The sequence below is a fragment of the Natator depressus genome, chromosome 2 (genome assembly GCF_965152275.1).
Source record: "Natator depressus isolate rNatDep1 chromosome 2, rNatDep2.hap1, whole genome shotgun sequence".
NCBI classification, from domain to species: domain Eukaryota; kingdom Metazoa; phylum Chordata; order Testudines; family Cheloniidae; genus Natator; species Natator depressus.
Genome location: NC_134235.1, coordinates 234,709,421 through 234,729,068, shown reverse-complemented (window position 1 = coordinate 234,729,068; position 19,648 = coordinate 234,709,421). Strand labels below are relative to the sequence as shown.

The window sequence follows — 19,648 nt, the reverse complement described above, 5'->3', positions numbered from 1 at the left end:
CATTGGGGACAGAAAAGGTAAAACTGAGGCAGAAGGAAAGAGAATATAAACAAATAATATGGCAGCATTTGGCCAAGGGAATGGACAAGCTTTTCATCCACAGAGGACTTTGTCAGAAAAACGTTGGGACCTGCTGTTTTTGGTGGAAATTTCCTGTTCCTGCTGCCTGTTCTTACTTTATCAGTAAAAGGTTGAGGAAGGCAATCAAATATCGAGGCCAAGCCTGCTCTGGCCCTCCCTTTGATCAGGAGAGTGTTTTGGAGGAGTGATAAGCCAAACACAGTTACTTTTTTTTTTTTTTTTTTTTTTTGGAGGCAGCAAGGAACAGAAACCAGGACTGGTCAGCATTTAAAGGCTGAGGAACAGGGAAGTAGCAATGGATGGGAACAAGGGACTGTTCCTTCTTCACACTTCCTCAGCTTCTCTTGTAGCTACCCGTACATCTTTAAAGGGCTGTGGGGGATTTAGGGTTGTTTCTGTCTGACACAGAGCTAGAGAGAAGACTAAATAGGGGGCTCATCTTCTCCCTCTTCACCTCCAAAGTAAATCAGCTTAGACTTCTGTTACTGAACTCAAAGAACTGTTTTAATTCAATATGAAATGTGTGTCTTTAAAAGTTTACTTGTGTTTCACATCTTACCTATGCTATAAAGCATAAAGAAGAAAAATCATTATCTTATAACAAAAATGAAATAGTTTCTAAAGGTAACTCTACACGTTGGGTCAGTATGTAACAGCTTTGGAAAAAAAAGTGACAAATGTTCTAGTGTTTCTAATAAACTCCAAAAATACTTAAGCTCAGAGTAAAAGGCCAGACTAGTAAATTGTCAATATACTTTACATTTTATTAATAGAAATGTGTAGGAAAAAAGCTGACTTAATCTATTGAATAAAATGGGATAGACCCTTCATTTGCCTGCTTTCGTTTAAATACACTGTATTCATCACAAACTACTGTAAGGCTGTCATCTCTAGAGATATTCACTGTGAGAGGTTCATGTTGTATACTAAATGTTCAGCTAAGGTCAAATTAGAGTAATTGCTACCCAGGGCAGATTTGTTGTATAAACAAGTGTTTTGAAAATTCTTAAATATTTGCATTATAGATATGAATGAACACAGCTCTCGAAGTCATAGTATCTTCCTTATTAATGTAAAACAAGAAAACACTCAAACAGAACAGAAACTGAGTGGAAAACTTTACCTTGTGGACTTGGCAGGTAGTGAAAAGGTAACTTTTTCTTTATATATTTGAAAACTAAAGGAACATACAGACCCTTGTTTAACGTAGAGCTCAAGTATCGCTTCCTAAGAATACACAAATCATAATTCTGACTCCTCAGTCAGCTTCATGACTCTTTTCAACTCCAGCGCTCATATGTGAAACCCAAACTCCAGTATAGGCTAGTTTTATATGCTCCCTATTGATAGATAAGCTTGAATTTGGTAAAAGGTATAGTGATTTTTTTTTTTTGTACGTGGAAAAAAGTAGATTTAAGTTCATTGTCCCTGTTTAAGTGTGATATGACAAATAGGAGGTGTGGGTTGTGATTGGTTATATGTTGGAATTGAAAGGAGTTTGTTGTGAAGATGGTGTCAGTGTGGATATTGTGTAGGTTGTGGTTGCTTGTGTTAACACTGTCCTAACTGGTGATCACGCTGACTGGAAATGCACTTGAGAAACCTTAATTCTGAGACAAGGCTGTTATGTGGAAATTTCTTCCTTATTTCCACTGAATGAAGTGGAGTCACCTTGTGCACCACTCTGCCAGTACTGTGAGCTCCCTATTTATGGGGTTCTGCTTGTCCCCTATAGTCCACCAGGCATTAGGCCTGAGTGAATTATGGTGTTTAAATTGAGTTTGGATAGTAGCATGAGTGATAGGCACAAAGCATTTGACCAAAAGGAATAAGATCATGAGAAAGGGGGATTGTTTAGGTTAAGTTTATAGTGACCCTTGAAATACCAGTGTTATCTTACTTAGGATTTGGGTTGAGGTAATAAAAATAAAGAAAAACATGACTAATCGGGTACCCACCAGGTGCAGGAAATAATTAGTTATATTAGTTTGTTTTGAAAATAAATGCTTACTCCTGTAACTAGGGAAAAATATGGCAAAGTGAGATGAGGAAACCTTGGAGAGAGCAGGTTTCAGCCCTGAACTGCTTCGTCTGATTTTAGTTAAGGTCCAAAAACCCACAGTGACATCACTTGTTTATTTATAGTGTATAAAAAGCCCAAGGTTTTCAAGGTTTTTTGTCAGAGCTTTTCCGTGCCCCTCCGGAGTCATGCCATCATGGAAAGGCATTTCCAGGCCTGATCCTGTTGTGAGTATCTGGCCAGAGGAGTGCAACAAAAATTACAAAAGGTTCAGAAAACTTGATCTACAAGGAAAGGTTAAAAAAGTGGCCATGTTGTCAAATCCCCTTCACTGTTTTACTGGTTCCTAAAAATGGTCAATGAGCACAGTTTTCCAACAAATTGTGCACCCACCTTATAGCATATGTATTTGTGTTGTAGTTGTTTACACTTAACACTTGTTTACATTAATAGAATAAAACGTAACTTCAAAATTCTTTCAGTGTAGATTGGAAGAATGTGAGGGAAGGGAAATGCAGATCATAGAACTGTAGAGCAAGGTTGGGCATTTAGACTAGGAAACTAGGCTGGGCAGCAGATCTGGGGACAGGTGTTAGCAGGAACCGGTGATGCTTCCTGTTCTTTCAGAGTAACAGCCGTGTTAGTCTGTATTCGCAAAAAGAAAAGGAGTACTTGTGGCACCTTAGAGACTAACCAATTTATTTGAGCATAAGCTTTCGTGAGCTACAGCTCACTTCATTGGATGTATACTGTGGAAAGTGTAGAAGATCTTTTTATACACACAAAGCATGAAAAAATACCTCCCCCCACCCCACTCTCCTGCTGGTAATAGCTTATCTAAAGTGATCACTCTCCTTACAATGAGTATGATGATCAAGTTGGGCCATTTCCAGCACAAATCCAGGTTCTCTCTCCCCCCCGCGCGCCCCCCCCCCCCCCCCCCCCCACAAACCCACTCTCCTGCTGGTAATAGCTTATCTAAAGTGACCGCTATTACCAGTAGGACAGTGGGTTTGTGGGGCGGGGGGGGGGGGCGAAGGAATCAAGTTGGGCCATTTCCAGCACAAATCCAGGCCCCCCCCCCCCCACACACACACAAACCCACTCTCCTACTGGTAATAGCGGTCACTTTAGATAAGCTATTACCAGCAGGAGAGTGGGTTTTGGGGGGGAGAGAGAACCTGGATTTGTGCTGGAAATGGCCCAACTTGATCATCATACTCATTATAAGGAGAGTGATCACTTTAGATAAGCTATTACCAGCAGGAGAGTGGGGTGGGGGGAGGTATTTTTTCATGCTTTGTGTGCATAAAAAGATCTTCTACACTTTCCACAGTATGCATCCGATGAAGTGAGCTGTAGCTCACGAAAGCTTAAGCTCAAATAAATTGGTTAGTCTCTAAGGTGCCACAAGTACTCCTTTTCTTTTTGTTTCCTGTTCTTCAGTCTCTCCTATCTTTATCTATGACCCTCAGGTGCCTTCTGAGAGAAGTCAGGTTGTAGTAATTTTCCACTGCAATCTCCTCTGTTCTTGTAGACTTTCAGTGTCGAACTTGTATCTGAGGTTTTTTTGTGGCGGAGGCTGTTTTTGAATCTGGTCTATATCGGCTTTCCCTGTTTAAGATGGTAACTTTCCTGCCTGATTTGATTGACTTTTGGGTTAATTGGTGTCCATAACTTTGAATTTCTTAGCTTTTGCACATGAATAAGGTTAAGATTTTTGTCATGGAGGTAATGGAAGTCACGAAATTGGTGACTTCCAGGCAGGGCTTTGGAGCTGTGCTCTGGCTCTGGTCCAGCTCCAGGCAAAAACCTGCTGCTCCGCAGGCTCTGCTCCAAAGCCCTGCTTCCAGGGACCTCTGACATTTTCGCTTCAGCCCCGGAGTAGCAGAGCTGGAGCTGTCAGCCAGCGGGGCAACCCGGTGGCACGGGCAGACCCCCGCATCTCCAGGCCGCTGCGGGGGGGGGGACGGACGGACAGGGGGATCCCACAGTCTCAGTCACTGAGGGTAGGGGGAATCCTGGAGGCCCAGCAGCAGTGGGTGCTGGACCCTCCTCTTTCTAGTTATTTTTAATAAAAGTCAGGGACTTTTGGTTATTGCCTGTGACTTGTCCATAACTTTTACTAAAAATAACCATGACACAGTCTTAGCATTATGCATGAATTGTTTGCATTCAATCCTTTTTTTTTAAATGACCGGTGAGTACAGTTGGTCAGACTTTTCACCAAAATTGGGTTTTCAACTCAATTAATTTTTTCACAGAAAGTGTCTGCTTTCCTTGGGAAATTTTTGATTTTCATTGGAAAAACTGATTAGTCTTGAGCTGAAAACTTTTGTTGTTTGATGGAAAATCAGAATTTTTCTTCGGGTGGTGTGGAGTGAGGGAAGGGAATCCATTTTCCCAGCTGGCTCTACCAGTTAGTGGTGCTACAGGGACACTTGGTTTTAAAAAAGAGCAAGCTGTTCAGGCTTTTTTATAAGCACTGAACCTGAAAAATGCTTTCTAGAACATTTACTTGTATTTACTCAATCTTTTTTAGGTTAGTAAAACTGGAGCAGAAGGTGCTCTGCTGGATGAAGCTAAGAACATCAACAAGTCTCTCTCAGCTCTTGGAAATGTCATTTCTGCTTTGGCTGAAAGCAGTGTAAGTATTTTTTTTTTTTTTTTTTAAGTCCAGAAAAAGAGAGAATACAGATGTAATAGTGCCCAGGAACTATGGGCTGAAATTTTCAAGGAGATGCATGGGATTTAACCACACATCTCCCCATACATTGCCTTAAAAATCTCAACCATTGTATCAGTACATTGCAAGTGCAACAGTGTCTCTTACAGTGTCTCTTGCTGTGTAAAACAGAATTTTAAATCTTCTGACATTATATAAGCTTATATTAAATATCTTAATGGAAGTTTCCTTTACCCTAAAAGTACAAAAGCTTGGACATAACTCTCTCTTATTTGAAAGGTTTGTGCTTGTACCACTGTGTTGGGCATTGTTTAAGAACCTGAAGAGAAATTATTTTCTTGCTAATTTATTTGGCTTAGCTGAATTGAACGCAGATCCTTATCCAACAAACTAGATAGTTGTCTGTCAGCTCTAACTTAGTCCTTCAAACATATGCTAATCTATACATTTATTCATTCCAGACTTATGTTCCATATCGTGACAGTAAAATGACCAGAATCCTTCAGGATTCATTGGGTGGCAACTGCAGAACCACTATTGTAATTTGCTGCTCTCCATCATCATACAATGAGTCTGAAACTAAATCTACGCTCTTGTTTGGTCAAAGGTGAGTAAACAATTTAAAAATGCTAGTCGGGAGAGACATTTGTCTCATTGAAGACTTGTAAGTCATGAAGTGCAAGCAACTTTTTATTACGCTCTCATGCATCTTATCTGGTAAAATTGGTGTAAGTAAACGCCTTCGATGAAATGATAACTGCAAAAGATGTCTGCTCTTATCAAGCAAGTAGGTTGAGCTCTTAAATTCTTCTGTTGACTGCATGTTCAAATATACACATTAATACTTCATTCTTTCTGTTTAAAAACCAAAAAGATCAGTGCAGAAAGGCACTAATGCAGAATAATTTTTAATTTAAATTTACAGATGGTTACAGTTCCTATATCAAATATAATATAAACACTTTAACTCGTGTATACACATTGCTAAGAATTTTAGTGTCTGATTATGTAGTGTGCCTAAAATATCATTAAGCGGGGCTTGAAAAATCCACTCATCATGGCAAATAGGAATCTTTTTTTGTGAGTGTCGTGGACCAATATCATCCTCTTCAGCAGAGTTTACTTTCATTTAAAATAAAGCTTCTCATCCTTATGGAAGAAAAGATTGATCTAATGCTGTCTTCCTAAGACTGCAGAGTTCCAGTGCTCGCTTCTGCAGCTGCTCTTACCATGCTACAGTGTAAATACTGACCAGAGTGTATGAGGATTTTTTGGGGCGGGGGGCTGTTACTATTCATTACCTTTTATGTGCTTCAGTGAAACAGGGAATTGTTGATCTTGCTCTTTTGCTGCTTAGCAAAGCACTGAGCAGTAGCAAAGGCTGTCACTGGAGCTATTTGTGGTGGAGGAAAACTCAGAAATGAGAAAAGTGAATGGTAGAGTAGCAGAGACCACACCAAAGCCCTCTTCAGGCTTTTGAATGGGGGAACACAGAACGCTGCATCTCCTTTCTGGCAGCTGAGGAAAGAGGGGTTCAAATTTCAACTATGCTGTTCAGCTAGTCCCTGAACGAAATCCAGCAACAATACCCTGGTAGGAATCCCAGCAGGTGGGGGTGTATAGATATAGGCATCTTATGGGTGTTTTCCCCTACGCAGTGAGGACTCCATTTCTGTGCAGGGTAAACACCTAGATGGGATAAGTCTTTGACTATTGGATGTCCAGTAAAACCCGGTGGATGTGGATGAGGGTTTGAGCATGTGGGACATGAGTTTGGACCTGTAGGTGGGGAGAAGAGATCAATGGATGGGATAACAAACTTCAGGGCAGAAAGTAAGGTGGGATGTACACACAATAAGGGGGGAATATCCAAAGATATATGGAAGCAGAAGGAGGGAGAAGGAAACAGACACTTGCTTCATAGTCCTGATTTCTGCCTCTTCAGATTCACTTTGCTGTTGTGGCTACTGGTAAACGTTCCCTTACAAGTCCCTGGGGAAGGGCATGTAACTGCCAACAAAACATTGAAATAGACTATGTGCAAAGTAAACAATTGAAAAATCGATAACTACTAACATACTATAGATAATCTGAATGGTTACAGTGCATTAGTTACACCATTTTCAAATGGAAATGAAGGGTCAGATTCTTGAACCAAGTTACTGTGAACTATTTGAGCCATCTCTGTGCCACTCATTCCCTGCCTGCACGCACAATTCTCTACCTCTGGGCAAGATCTTAAATTGTTGCGGTGATTGAGCTCTCTAGCCAGTTTCCTGTAACGTGCATTACAGTAAGAATTCTTTAACACTTAATTACTAATACAGGCTCATTTTATATTTAAATCCAAAATATAGAGAAACATTTTATTCCAAAAAAACAAAGGAATCAGGCATTCCTTATCATTAGGAACTCTAAAAATAGAGAATTAAAATCAGACAGAATAATAGTAGTGACAGGAGAACAGATTCATGTCAAAAATATCCAAATTTTAAACTGCCAATTTAATAATTCCATCCTCTGAAAAGTGAGTTGACTTTTCTTCTTAATCTGCTCCTCTTTATCCAGCCATTGTTTTACTTAGAACACATCCATCCGAGGAATTAATTTAGTGGATCAAGTTTCCAGCTGGCCTTACAGAGAGAACATTTTAGTATGGAAAGCATTTGTTGTGTGGAGTGATTCAAAAAGTTTTCTGATTGCCAGATCAAGGAAACTAAGTAACTGAGAGTAAGATGGCTGCTGCAGTTCATCTGAAAGACCGAAGTTTTGAGCTTAACATCCTTAGTTTCCCAGGTTCCTCTCCTCTGAACTGTTACCTAAGTAATTTCTATAGAAGTTGGTCTCCCAATAATTCATCTTCATAAAACATGAATGTATCGCGTTCCTACCATCTCATTTCATAAGCCATACACTTAGTGTCTTTCACTCACATCTTGAAATGCTTCAATAAGATTAATTCTCACGCCCTTCTGAGAGCTTTTACCCATTTTAGAGAGAAATATAAAATTTGTCTCCAGAGTAACCAGCATCAATTAAAAATTTACAGTAACATTCCTTTTTAGTTACCTTTGGTGGATTTAATCTAAATTGTATGTACACCTCTACCCCGATATAATGTGGTCCAATATAACGCGAATTCGGATATAACGTGGTAAAGCAGTGCTCCGGGGAGCGGGGCTGCTTTGCCTCGTTATAGCCGAATTCGTGTTACCGCAAGCGGTTCCTCTGCACATTTCACCCCCCCCCCCTTTACTTGCTGCGGCCCCCCTTCCCCCGACCCAGCTCACCTCTGCTCCGCCTCCTCCCATGAGTGCGCCGCAGCTCCGCTTCTCCCTCCCTCCCAGGCTTGATTGGCACGGCAAGCCTGGAGGGGAGGGAGGGAGAAGTGGAGCGGAGACAGCATGCTCAGGGGAGGAGGTGGAGCGGAGGTGAGCTGGGGTGGGGAGCAGTTCCTCTCCCTACCCCGATATAACGCTGTCCTTGGGAACCAAAAAATCTTACCATCTTATTGGTGAGACCGCGTTATATCGGGGTAGAGGTGTATATGTGATAGCAATCAATTTTGAGGAATGAGGCATACTAGAGACTGTCAGGAAGTGAGAAGTATACTTTGCTGGAGTTTAGGGTTTCATAATAAAAAATAACCGAGGATCATATGGGGAAACATTTCTTCTTCAAGTAGTGTCCCTATGGGCACTCCACTTCAGGTACATGTGCACCCCGCATGCTTTCTATTAGAGATTTTTCATTAGTAGTGTCCATTCAGCCCACGTATGATATCCTTGTGTCCCACACTCAGTGGCGCTGAAACAATTTTAATAGTAGGGATGCTGAAAGCCAGCCCCCTTACCCATGTTCACCACCACCACCACCACCACCCCCCCCCCCCCCCCCCCCGCTGAGGCTGGCAGCCAGGACCCCGGGCGCGGGGCTGGCAGCACCCCTAGTTCCCACGCCTGTGCCCACAATGAAGATATATCAGGTTGCGCGGGTGAACCGCCCTCAATTCCTTCTCAGCTGCCTCAGCCTGAGATGGAACTTAGCATGTCTTCTTTACATGTACCTCAGCTATTGCTGAACTTGTTTCTTTCTCAGTTTAGTTACCTTAGTAGTTAGTTCTGATTTTTTTTTTTTTTTTTTTTAAATTTATATTCTCTGGGAAAGTCCTTCCTGAGAGGGACATGCCTGATTCACTGGGGTTTAAATGTTGCCTCTTTTGTGTAGAGAGGCCATCCTGATTAGTGACAGACACACAAAGTGCATTTGCTGCTGGGAGAGTCGAACATACTATAGAAGTGTAACTTCTATTTAGCCCTTCAAATCCAGGGCTCAGAAAAACAGTCATTACAACTTGATTTCTTAGATGATGGTGCACCCCCCTGTACATCAGTTTTCCCTCTGAGTCTCTAGCACCTCCTTGACCTTAGTGCAACACTCTCCCAGAAAGGGGAAATCCTCAAAGACCTCCTCTAAACATTGTAAGAGGAGCTTTAATTTCCCTCTCAGGGATCCAACCCCCAAAACCTTGTTTTCTGACCAGGTTGACACCTCAGAAATGTCATCCTTGGGGCTCAGTACTGTGGAGGCAAGGAGCTCCACCAGAACTGGTGAAATAGGAAAGTGCCGCAGCCCTAAGGCTAAACATAGCTCTGGAAAGGCTTTGATACCATCTAGTGGAGATGGTCAGAACAAGTTCAGATGTTCTGTACCATCAGAGTTTGCTCTTGTTCTGTTACCCTTTTTGAGTTCTTTGGTACCAAATAAGCCTCCAGACACATCAGCACCATTTGCAAAGCACTTCAAGCTATCGGTACTGTCTGGCAAGGACAAGCTTACAGGTCTGTGTCTCACACAGATGTTTGAGACTCCCCCATTTGATGCAACTTCACAACAGGCTTCATCACTGAAGGATCAGTTTTGACAGGATGATTGAGGGTTTGACCTCTCCTGCCGCATTAGCCTGCCACCTTCAACGTTTTATCCACCTCCCTCCCATTTGGAGACCGACTGTTCCATTTTGAATAACCACGGGAACGTATCACCTTGGACAAATGGGTGATGGAAGTAATATCTTTGGGCTTATGCCATCCATTTTACCTCCCTCCTTGTTCCCCTTCTCTTTCCCGCTTCAGGGACATATCTTATAAATTACTGTTAAGACAAGAAATAAAACCCTTCTTCGTTTAGGGGTGATAGAAGTGGTCCCCACTCAGCACAGGGGAAGGGGGGGGGGCTTTTGTTCCCAGGTGTTCACTTCTACTAAAGAAAAATCGAGGGTGGAGACCAATCTTAGATCTAAGACTTCTAAACAAATTCGTGAGGCCTCAAAAGATCAGGGATGGTGATTCTGGTAGCTGCCATTCCTTCTCTATATTCAGGGGTTGGTTTTGGCCCTTGACCTTCAAGATTCATACTTCTGTGTAGTGATACACCTGCCTCGCAAAAGGTTCCTGCATTTTGTCATAGGCCAGGATCATTTTCAATACGGGATGCTCCTGTTCGGGGTCTCCTCGGCTCCAAGAGTGTTTTCAAAGATTCTATCTATGGTGACTGCCTATTTGCATTGTCAGGCAATTATAGTATTCTGTACCTTGACGATTGGCTACTCAAGCATCAGTCATACCAAGAGGTGTTGTTTGCCACAAAGACAGCACTGTCTCTATTCTTGGACTTGGGTCTTCAGTGTGGAAAAAATCCACACTGACTCCCGGTCAAAACATATGATTTATAAGGGCATCCCTGGATTCCTTGGCATCCAGGGCCTTCCTACCCATGGACAGATTTGTGACTATATCACACCTTGTCAGAACTATTCAAGGGAGCTCCCATACTTCAGTCAGAAACTGTCTTCATCTTGGTCACATGGCAGCTTGCACCTTTGTGACAGTGTGTGCAAGGTTATGCCTTCACTGTTTTCAGGGGTGGCTCAAATCCGTTTACTCATCTAACAGGCACAGTCTAGACAAATAGGTGTCAGTTCCCCAGCAGGTGAAGTATTCCCTAGACTAGTGGAAGGTCCATTGCAAGGTAGCAGCAGGGGTTCCCTTCCTCCAACCAACATCATCGGTAACCATGACCACAGATTCATCTCTGTTACGGTGGTTGGAGGGGCACACCTTGATTCTCTAACAGTGCAGGGCAGATGGTGATCCTAGGAAACCACCCTCCATCTCTGCCTGTTGGAGCTCAAAGTGATCGGATACACCTGCCTTGAATTTCTGCTTCTCGTCAGGCACAGATCTATCAAGGTCATGATGGACAACATAGCCTGCATGTTCTATGTCAACTGGCAGAGAGGAACGAGATTCCCTTCTATGTGTGCCGAAGCAATGAAATTATGGAACTGGTGCATAAAACATTGCATAGGAATTTCAGTAGTGTAACTTCAGAGCAGACACATTGTCATGGCTGATGCTCTCAGCAGGTGTTTTCCGCAAGACTATGAACAGTAGTTGGATCTCCAGGTTCTAGTTGGTATTTTTCAGACTTGGGAGTTTCGAGAAGTGGACCTCTTTGCCACAACTACAAACAAAAATGCCATTTGCTTGCTTTGGGGAAGGTAAGGTCACAATTCCTGGGGGGATACCTTCCTTCTCCCTTGGATGAAAAAGCAGTTTTATGCTTTTCTCCTGATGCCTCTGATCCTCCGAATGACGACAAAATCAGACAGGACAAGACCAGAGTCATCCTTAAAGCCCTGATGTTCAAGGCAAGCATGGTTTCCTTTCTTGTTCCACCTAGCTCTTTATCCACTGATAAATCTTCTGATCACACCTGAACTTCTCTCTCAGGATGCCAGTCGACTGCTGCGTGTGAATCTGAGCAGTCTCCTCAAGGTGTGGCTCCTCAGTGGTTTTTAGGGCTAGAGGTTGTCCTGTTCTAGAGAGGAACAATACAGATTATTCAGTAGTAGGAAAGATTCAACCAGAAATACTTATCTTTAAAAGTGGAAATGAGTTATTCACTAGTGTGAACTCCAGAAAGCTGTCCATGAAGTTGCCTTGCTTCTGCTCATTTTCGAATACTTGTTGCAGCTTAAGAAAGCAGGACTTTCACGTAGTTCCTTCCAGGTTTCTCTGGCTGCCCTGACAGCTTTTCACACCGCTATTGAGAGGTTCTCCCTGTTTGCTCACCCTGCAAATACAAGGTTCATGAAAGGTCTGGGAAATCTTTTCCTATGGGTGAAAGTCCCTACCCCATTTTGGGACCTCTAATTTGGTTCTTAAGTCATATGAAGCCTCCTCTTGAACTGATGATGACCTACTCCTTACTGAATTTCCCTATGGAAACAGACTTCCTAATGACTATTAACTCAACCCCCAGAGTTCGAGAGTTTGGGGCATTAATGACTGACCCTCCTTTCACAATATTCTAAAAGGATAAGGTTTCCATTACAGCTGCATCCCAGTTCCTTCCTAAAGTGTCTTCTAAGTTTCATCTAAATCAGATAATTTGGTTACCAGTTTTTTCCCCCCTTCCCCCAAAACTGAACAATTCCAGCCAGGTGGCTGTCCTCCATATTCTAGCTGTCAGAAGGGTGTTATCCTTCTCCCTTGATAGAACTAATTTTTTTTTTTTTGGTGACTCTCCTAAACTGTTCACTTCCTTTGCAGACAGACCAAAAGGTTATGCCTTTTCTATCCTGGGACTATCAAAAGGAATACTGGTGTCATCTCATTCAGTGAGGTCACAATCTACGTCTGTGACTTTACTCAAAACAACCCAGTTTCAGATATCTGCATGGTCTTTGGCACATACCTTCTCCAGACACTGTGTATTAGTCAATGCCTACAGATCTGATGCAGCAGTTGGCATTGCAGTTCTTTCCTTTAACTTATTTGACTCTGAATCTCTTTCTACCTTATGGGGATGCTGCTCCGGAGTCACCTGAAGTGGAACAGCCATAGGGATACTACTCAAAGAAAGAGAGGTTACTCACCCTATGCAGTAACTGTAGTTCTTTGAGATGTGCGTTCCTATGGGTGCTCCACTATTTGCCCTCCTTCCTCTCTGCTTCGGAGTTTCTTTCTGAGACTCAGATGTGGAGAAGGAACTGAGGAAGGTTCACCCATGCGGCTTGATACAGCTTCAGTATTGGACATGAAGATGTCAGTGGCACATGCAGGGACTCAACAGACAGTGATAATGGAAAATCTCCATTTGAAGGTGTGGGGGGCACATGAACACCTGTCGGGGGACACATCTCAAAGAACTACAGTAACTTCTCTTTTTGCCTAAACTAGAGAACATAGTTTGTCAGGGCGCACATCCTTTCCCTCAGGCAATATATTCTCAGTGTAAACCCTACTTCATTCCCCTTCGTTAAGTCCACATTAGTGATTCTTCATTTATGTAGAATTTTCAGAATTAAAATCTGCGTACGTCTGGCGCTGGAATTATCTTTATGATTGAAGTTAAGGCGGTGGTTGGTTGAGCATATGGAGCTTATCTATAGATGGTTGGAAGGAAGATGATGGTGGTTTAGAAGGGGAACTGATTAGTGCAGTGTAGACTGGATGTTTAATGACTTCACTGCTTAACTTTTGATGTACTTTGTAGGTGTCTTATCACAGTTATTGAAGGTTTTCTGTGTGGCAAGAAGAATAAGGACACAGTCAGGCACAATATTGTGCCTGCTGGATAGGTTAGGTAATGAATCAGTCTGACCAAGCTATGGGAAGCCTGGAATCTCCGTATCAGACTTGTTCAGCCTGGCTAATTTTCTGATCTTCCTATCTAGAGCTAAGACTATTAAGAACACAGTCTGTGTCAATGTGGAACTCACTGCAGAACAATGGAAAAAAAAGTATGAAAAAGAAAAAGAGAAAAACAAGACACTGCGTAACACCATACAGTGGCTTGAAAATGAGCTCAACAGATGGCGCAATGGTAAGAAGTTATTACATTTTTTTGTTGCGTGAATTTTAGCTTAGTGAAGATGGTTGAATTAGTCCAACTAGATTAGGTGTGGCCAAACTGTGGCTCTTGAGCCACATGAAGCTCTTTTATAGTTAGTGTGGCTCTTGGAGCCCCTCACACTCCCCCCCCCCCCATTCTCCACCTACCAGACAGGGGAGTGGGGGAAGCTCGGGGCTTCTGCCCTGCAGCGGGGTGGTGGGGCTAGGGGCTTCTGCCCTGTGGGGGTTGCGGGGTGGAAATGTCATGGGGCATCAGGGCAGAAGCCCTGCGGGGTAGATTGTATCTTGTGGCTCAAACTTCTGAAAATTATCAGATGCAGCTTGGAAGGTCAGTAAGTTTGGCCATCCCTGGACTAGATGATCATCGTAGTCCCTTGGAATCTATGAATCATTGAAAAGTAAATTTTAAAAAATGGGTATATCAAAAACTGATAAATCATAAATTGTAGTGTCAATCTGAAGTCTCATCTTCAACTTTGCATTTCATGGCTCGTTATAACTATAACGATACTGAATTCTAGGTTAACTCTTCAGTGTTACACATATTTTTGCATTTTGTGAATCTGAGGTAAGACCTATTAATTGCTATTCTTTTCCAAATTAGTGTATTGAGTTTATTAAATTAATTTTAAAAAGTTAGTTTGGTACAGTTGCAGGTGTCTAAACAAGGTAAACTATTTTTTACCTTTATATAACTTTGACCAAATCTATTTTTCCAATTCAGTTTGTGTTACTATAAGACTTCGCTGACAGTTTTAACCAGGAAACAAACTTTTACAGGCACATTAATAGCCTGTGAAAACTAGGGTTGTGTCATCATGAAAAATGCTATTAAAATAGCATATAATCTTTGAGGCTACTGCAGTAGTCCTTACTCCTTTTAAAATAAATTGTGACTGAAACTACTGAAACGTGTGGCTAAGAATATTTCTTCACGTTCCAGTTGAGATGACATGCGTTAGCTTTCAATTTACTGGATTTTTACTTCAGTAGACTCGGTATTTGTGTTAGGTGTTTGACTTCTAGGAAAATATTGATTACATTAAACCAGGAGTTCCCAAACTTGGTTTGTGGCTTGTTCAGGGTAAGCACAGGGCGGGCCGCGAGACGCTTTGTTTACCTGAGCGTCCGCAGGTATGGCTGCTCGCAGCTCCCAGTGCTGTGGTTCGTGTCTCGCTCACCCTGAACAAGCTGCAAACCAAGTTTGGGAACCCCTGCATTAAACTGTTGTACTTTTTAAATACATTAAATTGTATGGGAACTGTGGCTGTTTAAAGTAAATGTTCACTAATATGTTAAATGTTCTTTGTGGGAAGCACTTGTGGGATTATGGAAAGCAGAAACTTAGAATGCTGTGTTTTGGAAAATTTACTGTCTGTGGATGGCAAGATAGTTTTCATAATACTAATATTAACAGGATTCTATTAATTAAAGGATAAGAATATAATTAATGCTAATCAGAATGGTTTAATCCAACAAACCTGATTACATTCTTTGAGATTGCAAGTTTGGCTGATAAAGGTAATTACATACATGAACTAGACTTGTATAATATGTTTGTTTGATTTAGTACTCACACCAGTCTAAAAAATTAGCACTGTGCAATATTAAAGCACAAATTAAATAGATTAAGAACTGGTGAATTGACAGATCTCAAAGTAATCATCAGTGGAAATCATTGAATGGTGGGAGGGCTAGTGGGGTTATGCAGGGATTAATACTTGACTTGATCGTATCAATAGCAGTGTTAAATAGTAATTACTGTTTAGTAAATATTTGATACTGCTTACTAATATTTATATACTAAATATTGACACTATTTAACTGCTTGGTAAAGCCATTCAAACAATATGCATTTTAATATAGCCAAATGCAAAGTTAAACATCTAGAAACAAAGAATGCAGGCTATACTGTATCTGGGAAAGCAGGGACTGTGAACGATATCTAGGGATCATAGTGGACAAGCAGCTCAGCATGAGCTCCCAGTGTGATGCTGCGGCTAAAATGTCTGTGATCCTTAGATGTATAAACAAGGAAGTAGGGTCTATAGGAATTGCGAGGTCATTTGTCCTGTGTATAGTAGTGGTGTGATTGACACTAGAATATTGTGTACAGTTCTGGTGTCCACATTCTAAAAATTGGAATGGGTGTGGAAAAGAGCTGTAGAAATAATTCAAGGGCTTGAAGAATGCCTTATCAGAGAGAGACAAGGTGGTTGATATCTTTTATTGGACCAACTTCTGTTGGTGAAAGACAAGATTTCAGGCTTACACAGAGTTCCTCTTACAGCAAGAGACTTAAAGCTCAATATATTTATCTTGTCAAAAATAAGAAGATTGAGAGGTGATTTGATTACAGGGTAGAAGTACCTTCACAGGGAGAAATGCTGGGTACTAAAGAGCTCTTTAATTTACCAGAGAAAGGCATAACAAGACTCAAACTGGAAGCTGAAGCAGAAATATGACCTAAGTTTTTAAGTGAGGGTGATTTAACAACTGGACCAAACTATCAAAGGAAGTGGTGAATTCTCAGTCTTTCAGATAACTTCTAGAAAGGGATCTAGCTTTTATGCTTTAGTCAAACAAATTATGCTTACTCAAGCATACAAGTTATTGGACTCAGTAATTAACTGAAATAATAACTGGGTGAAATTTAAGGCCAGAAAACACCATTCGCCCATCAAGTCTGACTTCCTGTATATCACAGGCCCTTAAACTCTCTGAAATATTTTATTAACCATTTAACTAGTACCTGTCATAGCTAGGGACTATCTCATATAACTTCTCAGGGATAGTTCACTTTGAAAGACATTTCTAAACTAACTGTGATAAGAGAACATATTTATAAAATCTTTTTACTTAAGGGGAGACTGTACCAGTTGATGAGCAGTTTGACAAAGAGAAGGCCAACTTGGAAGCTTTTGCAGTGGATAAGGATGTTGCTATCAATAATGATAAACCAGCTGCTACAATTGGAGTGACTGGTAATTTTACTGATGCTGAAAGAAGAAAGTGTGAGGAAGAAATTACTAAATTATACAAACAACTTGATGACAAGGTATGTTGTTCTTGTTAAATATAAAATCTCTTAGTAAGCATATTTGGAGCTACAGTGGTTGATATTTAATTAAGACAAATCTTCATTTGTTAGTACAAATGAGCATGGTGGGTGTTCTCAATCCATATAACATGGTCTGACTGCAGTTCCCATGGATTAAACACAACAGAAACAATCACCTCATTTGGGACTAATTGGCATTCTCCTTCTCAGTTTCAACAGGCGGGGACGGAGAATGGAAGGATAGAAAGAACAAAGCAAAGTGGGCAGAGCATAGGAAATAGATGAAAACGGAGTCTGATGTAGGTAGAGTAGAGTTGAGTTGTCTTGAAGAATGTTCTGCATTCAACTAGTTGAAATGCTCTTGATTAGTTGGATGTCTGATAATACAATACTAAGGGGAGGGGAAGGTAATATGCATATAAACTGACATTTGAGTAATCTGTTTTGGAAAAGCTGAGAGATGTTGCTCATTTGTCCATTATTATATTTTATAAAATATGCCATTTGGTTACATATCTCTGAAATTTAAACAATATTACTAAATACCTTCAAGTAAGAAGTTTATATAAAGTCAGGAGAATTTTCATCCAAAGTAGGTTACTTGGGAGTTACAGAGGGGACATGTCCTAGTTCTTGAACTTGGAGAAGACATTGTGACATAACAAAGGGGTAGGATTTTGCTCTTGGGTGCAAGGTAAATTACGACAAATACATATAAAGCTAGAAGCCTGCTATATTTTTTATATCTCTTTTGAGTCCATGAATCATCGGTCTTGTGTTTAGTTTAATAATTGTTTCCAAACATGGAAAGGTTGATGAACAACTGACTTCTAATCTGTATTTGAGATTTTTGTGTGTTCAAACTGTTCAATGGATTGCTGGTTTTAATTGCAGGATGAAGAAATCAATCAGCAGAGCCAATTAGTAGAAAAGTTGAAGACACAAATGTTGGATCAGGAAGAGGTGAGTTTCACTATTGTGTATTTTATTTTGGGTTTTTCATTTGATACAAATAATTGGGGATAATGCAGAAAAAAACCACCTTAAAGTCATAACTAACTTTTCAGTAAACTGAAAGTAGGATGATTATATAAGCAAACTGGTTTATTCATTTACCACATCATAATCCTTCTCCAGTTTTAAAGTTAGAATCTAACTGTTCAGTGTCTATCCAGAACTCCCAGTTTGATATACTTTGGCCAGACAGTAACTACAGATTCACAAACCCCTTTACCAACTTAGTGTGTCTGTTAAGAGTTTTGGCACAGTAGGTCTTCCCCACCTTTTCCATGGGTGTCAAGAAGTCTCATTCTTCAGACTTTTCAAAATACTTGTGTTCCTCTGTAGGAAGAATATGAAATGGAGGGAAAAAACCCTCTTAAGTAATGTTCATTTTAATCACCACCATATTTTGATCACAAAACTGTTCAGTTTTCCAAGGCATTGAGTTGACCTCATAATTTGTATACAGTTAGCCTTTTATCTAGGTTTGCTGGAAGTATTGGACACAATGTGTTTTATTTATGAATTGTATATTAATCTGCTCTTGCTGTGTAATGCCAACCAAAAGTATTTAATTTGGTATAATTTATTTAAAAAACAAAGCTTTACCAGATTGTTCTGTTTCTGTTAATTTTGACAGATTTTTGAATGGGTAATTTTAATATCTAATCTCCATACAAAGCTGATATGTTTTTACAAAAAATTAACTCCTTCAGTCACTGAATTATTTCTTAATTTTAGATGCAAATGATTCCATTGCTAGAGAAAACAGAAGGGAAGCGTGGGCAACCTTGCCTGGCTCTCCTATGTAAGAAAATAGATTTACTTCATTTTAAATATTTGTCTTGAGCCATGTCTACACTACAGAGTTATATTGACTTAAGTTAGAGCTATTCAGGCTGGAGCCGCAGATGTCAAAATCTCCACCAGCTTGAGAGATTTTTCCTGGACCTCCTCTAGTTGGATATCTCGGGCCATAGCCATCCTACTCAACAACTCCTGATGAGTCTTAAAATTGTCCCAAGGTGAAGAAATAGGCTCCACTATAACTGCCTCATCTGGGGATGAGGAAGAAGGACTTAAGTTATGTCGACGATCATAAGCCACTTTAATTACATCAGTTGTGCATGTCCACACAACGCTCCTTGGGTTGGCGGAATGTGTCCACAGTGAGGGCTCTTGCATCGACAGTGTTGCATTGTAGGAAGCTATCCCACTGTGCAACTCTGCCGCTGGGAGCTCTGGGAACAGAATGTGGTGCATCATGGGGGCATACTCATCCTCACGTGATGCAGTTCTTTCAGTCCTGTCATTCCATGGGCTTCCGACTTTGTGCTGTTTTTCAACAGCCCTTGTTAACTGTGTGCCTACCATCTCTGCCTGAAAGCATAATGAACACAATGGGACTAGTTCTGCAGTATTTCATGAGCTGTGAATCAGTGTTGCCTGCCCTGCTGCCCGCCATGTAAAGAAATAATTCAAGATTGCTGCTGGCATTCATGGAGCAGCTGCACATAGTGGACTGTCTGTTCTGGGCTCGGGAAACAATCACTGAGTGGTGGTATTGCATTGTGATGCATGTATGGGATGACAAGCAGTGGCTGCAGAACTTACGGATGCCCAAATCCACCTTCCTGGAACTGTGTGCAGAGCTCATCCTAGTGCTCCAGAATGAGAGCTGTCCTCACTGTGGAAAAGCGAGTGGTGGTTGCTGTGTGGAAGCTTGCAACTCCAGACTGCTGCTGGTCAGTCACAAATCAGTTTGGAGTTGGAAAGTCCACCGTGGGAGCTGCAGTGATGCAAGTGTGCAGGGCCATTAATCTGCTATGAAGGACTGTGACTCTTGGTAATGTGCAGGAAATAGTGGATGGCTGTGA

At 41.1% G+C, this 19,648-nt stretch overlaps 1 protein-coding gene across 3 annotated transcripts in view; it reads left to right on the top strand.

The window, feature by feature from the left end:
• Window positions 1-19,648, top strand: part of KIF5B (kinesin family member 5B) — a 74,353-nt gene that overhangs the window by 16,765 nt on the left and 37,940 nt on the right. For all 3 annotated transcript variants that reach the window (XM_074946181.1, XM_074946179.1, XM_074946180.1), the window contains exons 8-13: window positions 1,107-1,231; window positions 4,644-4,748; window positions 5,249-5,394; window positions 13,531-13,679; window positions 16,573-16,766; window positions 17,664-17,732. In XM_074946181.1, coding sequence (XP_074802282.1) covers window positions 1,107-1,231; window positions 4,644-4,748; window positions 5,249-5,394; window positions 13,531-13,679; window positions 16,573-16,766; window positions 17,664-17,732 — 788 coding nt within the window. The remainder of the gene's footprint in view (window positions 1-1,106; window positions 1,232-4,643; window positions 4,749-5,248; window positions 5,395-13,530; window positions 13,680-16,572; window positions 16,767-17,663; window positions 17,733-19,648) is intronic.